The 5,000-nt window shown below is 38.3% G+C and overlaps 1 protein-coding gene across 2 annotated transcripts in view; it reads left to right on the plus strand.

Moving 5' to 3' along the window:
* Positions 1-5,000, plus strand: part of LOC123513845 (glucose dehydrogenase [FAD, quinone]-like) — an 86,750-nt gene that overhangs the window by 37,517 nt on the left and 44,233 nt on the right. For both annotated transcript variants that reach the window (XM_045271256.1, XM_045271255.1), the window contains 2 exons: positions 1,837-2,274; positions 3,492-3,694. In XM_045271256.1, coding sequence (XP_045127191.1) covers positions 2,133-2,274; positions 3,492-3,694 — 345 coding nt within the window. In that variant the 5' untranslated portion in view covers positions 1,837-2,132. The remainder of the gene's footprint in view (positions 1-1,836; positions 2,275-3,491; positions 3,695-5,000) is intronic.

A 5,000-nucleotide genomic window follows, 5' to 3' on the forward strand; every position in this document is an offset into this window, starting at 1 on the left:
TGTTTATTTAGCTTTTTTGTTCTTTTTTTTCCTTTTCGTTTCATTTATATTTTTTCGGGAGAGTGTTTTGTGCTACTGGTTACCTAACTTTGAATTGCACACTTGCCGGGTAATGATTCTGATAGGCAGATGAGACAGGTATGTACGGACAGGTATGTAAGGAAGAATGCAGGGATTACTGAAATGAGGAGTAAAAGAAATAGGGCTGAAGTGTGAACGAGGAGGAGAAGGAGGAAGGAGGAGGAGGAGGAGGAGGAGGAGGAGGAGGAAGAGGAGGAGGAGGAGAACGGGAGCGAAGGAGGAGGGGATGAATGGATAGAATGGATAGAGGGAGAGAGAGAAAAAGAAAGATGAAGCAGGTGTAGTATATTTGATTTGTAGGTTAATTGGAGTAAAAAGGTGTGTGTGTGTGTGTGTGTGTGTGTGTGTGTGTGTGTGTGTGTGTGTGTGTGTGTGTGTGTGTGTGTGTGTGTGTGTGTGTGTGTGTGTGTGTGTGTGTGTGTGTGTGTGTGTGTGTGTGTGTGTGTGTGTGTGTGTGTGTGTGTGTGTATGTGTGTGTGCGTGTGCATGCGTGAGTGCGTGCGTGCGTGCGTGCGCACGTCCATGCGCGCGAGAGAGAGAGAGAGAGAGAGAGAGAGAGAGAGAGAAACAGACTATCAATGAGAAGATATATGGCAATAGAAAGCTTAAGTAATGTATGGAGAAAATAGCAGCTTTCTTTTTTTTTCATCTTCCTGAATGTACACCCATTAATTGCCGGTCATGAATGATTTACCTCTTTGTACTTGCGGTATTATTATGTTGTTATTGTTATTACCGTTGGTGTTGTTGTATGTACAATAGTATTTTTTTTTCTTCATTTTACTTCCTTAGTTCATGTACAAAGACCTAGATTATGGGTTGCCTATATACAGAGAGACAATAGTAATAACAGTAGTAGTAATAGCAGAATTAGTAGTAACAATATCATTAAGAAATATTCAACATTGATGCATTCCGAAACACCATTACCTTCCATCCTCCTCTTCATCTTTATATGCTTCACTTAAAACTAGCTTAATATCACAAAAATCCTCATAAGATCAGATAAGGCTGTTGGTGTTTGTTCCTTCTTTATGTTACTTTGTGTACCTCCACCCACATCTCTCTTTACCTGCTTCCTTGACTTTCCCTTCCCCTTTCTCTTCTATGCCGCTCCCCTTTGACATCCTCACGCCCTCACATCATCAGAGCCCGGCTAATCTTCCTTCACACTTGACTTACTGACTTATTGACGCATTACTTCTCCATTCATCCATCCACCGTGATGTATTTCTTCCCGACTCTTCGTTATGATTAATTGACTGTGTGTGCGTGTCTGTGTGTGTGTGTGTGTGTGTGTGTGTGTGTGTGTGTGTGTGCATCAGTGTTATTTGACATGGCGTTGTTCCTCAGTTTTATTTATATATATGGCTGTTTTTCTTCCATTACATATTTGGTGCTGCTTTTTCCTTCTTTTTTAATAAATGCAAAATAACTATTTTCTTCAACTTTGTGATTGAATTTTACTTGACATGTTATTCTTGTTTTGCTTATTTCTTTGTTTGTTTGTTTGTTTTCTGTTGTTACACTTGATACAAAATATTTTTCGACAACTATATTTTATCACATTTTATCGAATCATGTAATTTTACAACATTTTGTTCAGTCCTCCAGCTGATCTTGTTCAACACGCTTCTTATTATTTAATTATTCAATATTGAATTCGATCTTCATTACATATGTACCTATACATTATTTTTTTTCGAGATCCTACTTATCAAATCATCAAATCAAATAATTTTCCTTTCATTACAGATCATCACAAGGACAGTGGACCAGCTGAAGAAAGAAAAGACAGAAAGAATCGGGTAGACAACACGACCCAGCAGTGAATCAGTGAGGAAAGTGACGTGAATTATTTACGCGAGAGTGAACTGGCAAGATCTTGAAGAGGCAACCGGTGCACCAGATCGCAGACAGAGCAAGAAAACTCGTTAACGCCAAACCGGAAAGTTAAACAGGAGAAAGGGAAACTGAGGTGCAGTAGGTAAAGGATACTCAAATAGAGGCGCATCTCGGCTAGTCAGAGAGGTCGGTTTTACTTATAAGAGATGGACTTACTCCAATCCCGCTTGCTGCGCGCCATCCCCTTGGCCCTGCTGCGCATTCTGGTGGTCACTGTGCTTCCTGAGACCGCGCAGCACAATTATGACGCGTCCAGCAAACTCCTCAACCAGTACGACTTTATCATCAGTAAGTGTTGCGGTGTTATTTGATTTCTTGTAGTTTTTTTTTAATAATTCATTCAATTCCTTGATTTAGATGCTTTTTGTTCTTGCTATTTTCCATTTTTTTTATTTCTGTATTTTCATTTATCGACTTGATTGTTTGGTGTTTGTTTAATATAAAGAAACTCATGAAAGGAACGTAAACTTCAAACTGATTTCTATATGACAGCATCCTTTGATTTATTTAATGTTATTTATCAACCATTCATTGAAGGTGCAGGAGGAAAGTGCATTAAAATTTTTTTATACTATGATTTTTTTTTCGATTTTCTTTTCTCTTTTCTCATCCTATATATAATGTTATTTTATTTATTTTTTTACCGTACTATTTTCAGCCAGTAACCTCGATTTTCTCTTGACTTATCATAATTTTTCCATGCGTAGGTACTTAGATGCTTCTGAGGCCCCGCTTGGTAAATTTACCTTCCAACTGCAAACAAACCCTGAACTTGTGCGTTGCTATTCTTGCCAGTCATTGAGTCAACAAAGGAGTCATTGTTGTGGCTGCCTTAGGAACGTGTTAGTGCAATGCCTTTATAGCTGTAATCCTTGTAAAGCAAAAAAGCAACAAATCAATCGGTTAAAAGATACGTGTATAACTTAGTTTGTCATTCGGTCATGGCATTTACTAGTAAGAAATCAATCAATCTATCAATTAGTCAGAAAATCAGTCATTAAGAGAGTTGATCTATCACTCAACGAAGAAGTCAGTCAGTTACTAAATGAGTCAGTCATTCGGTCAATAAAGCAGTAAGTTAGTCATTCAAAGAATAAATGACTGTGAATCATTAATGAAGTTATTAATTCACTCAATAACTCACCCAATCTTCATTCCATGACTAAACAAGCCATTCATTCACTCATTAATCTACAACTATCGATCATTCAGTCAACAAGTCAGTCAGTCAGTCATTCACTCACTCCCTCACTCACTTACTTATTCTATCGGTAAATCACTCGCTATTTGTTCCATCACCAAATCACTCACTCTTTAAGTCAATAAATCACTCAATCACTCACTCATTCTGTCAATAAATAATTCATTCCCTTAATCATTCTGTCAGTAACTCACTCACCCTCTCACTTATTCTATCAGCACAATTAGTTCATTCTATTACTCAATGCACCACAAATAAATCTTACTAGATACCACCAGCTAAACCTCCATTATCCCTTCCTCAGTCGGTGGTGGGTCTGCGGGGTGTGTGCTGGCGGCGCGGTTATCTGAGGTGCCTGCCTGGAAAGTGCTACTGCTGGAGGCTGGAGGCAAACCGCCCCCAGAGAGCCACATCCCGGGACTCAACCAGCTGCTGCTTAGGGGTGACGCGGACTGGAACTTCTTCACGGAGCCACAGTCCAATGCCTTCCAAGGGTTCGCTGACAAGGTGAGTGTTCCGAGCTGTAACATTAGAGGAGTGTGTTAAATATTCTTGTCTCGTCTAAGAAATATCTCCATACGACGCACAGTTTGTTAGTTAGATTCTCGTTATATTTTCATTAATAAAGTAAAGTACATATTAAACCATCATAAGAATCAAAGGAACACCTCTAAAGATTCCAACAACCTCTACCACAGCCATTCGAGAACATTAAAAAGCACGGGAAGTTGCAAGAAATCATAAGACTTACACGTGATAGTCCTTGCAGAAAACATACCTACCTAATTCCTCTTGTAATTACCCTTGTAATTACCATTATTAAATTTGTCTATTCTTTATTTAGAGTTCCGTAAGGCATTTTTTCATGAAAAACGTGTTATGAGGTTCTTCCACCAAATAGAAATTAAAGAACACTTTGGCAAGCACCAGAGTAAGCTTAGTGCTCTTACATTAATCTAAAGGGTCTTAAGCGGCTTTTAAAGGGACACACTTCCCAGCGGGCAATTTTAAGTTCCTCTTTGAGTAAGGAAAGGAAAGCATGTGTAATTTCATCGATTCTTTTTTGTATTTCTTTTTATTTCTAAAGATTAAAATCTGGTGAAATATTCCATCTTTATGGTAGTAGGGAGTATCACATCATCCACTGCAAACCAAATTTAGGCCTAGGCTAGTGTCTCTCGAGATTCCAAATTGGTGAGATGGTCGATTCTCTATACGCACACTTCAGCACATGCCCCCATTTTCTTTCAAATTTGAGCTGCATTTCCATTTGTAATTATGCTAAGAATGTCTACTTTATACAAAAGACGAATGAGTCTGTATTGAAGAACAACCCATTACAATGAAGAAGCGCGGCGTGTGAGTTCCTGACTTTCAACCTTCGTGTTTCCATCGGAAGTTTTTGAGCTTCGTGTCTTAACGGATTTGCAATTTTTTCACTGACTAGCTTTATGCTTTCTTTATGGTAATTGACATTAAATATGCTACAATTTTTTTTCGCCGGAATTTAATAAGCGTACGGATTAGACAGCTTTTAGTAACCATAGGTCAAAAAGCCTATATCTTCCCTTAACATTAACCCCTTCTGTAGTGGGACACATTTTTACCTTGAAAATTTTGTACGATTAGACCATTTTATTTACATTAGGAAGGGTCAATGGAGGTCAGAAGGTTAATGGCCACAGTCTTCACTATTTTAATATCCCCCACGAATTTCTGAAGCTGTATAAAATCACCAAATAATAAACAGAATGAAAATGGAAAAGCGTCATGGTATTGAAGGGGCTAAGAAGTTAGTTACTGAATCTATTTG

The sequence above is a fragment of the Portunus trituberculatus genome, chromosome 37 (assembly GCF_017591435.1).
Source record: "Portunus trituberculatus isolate SZX2019 chromosome 37, ASM1759143v1, whole genome shotgun sequence".
Lineage (NCBI taxonomy): Eukaryota > Metazoa > Arthropoda > Malacostraca > Decapoda > Portunidae > Portunus > Portunus trituberculatus.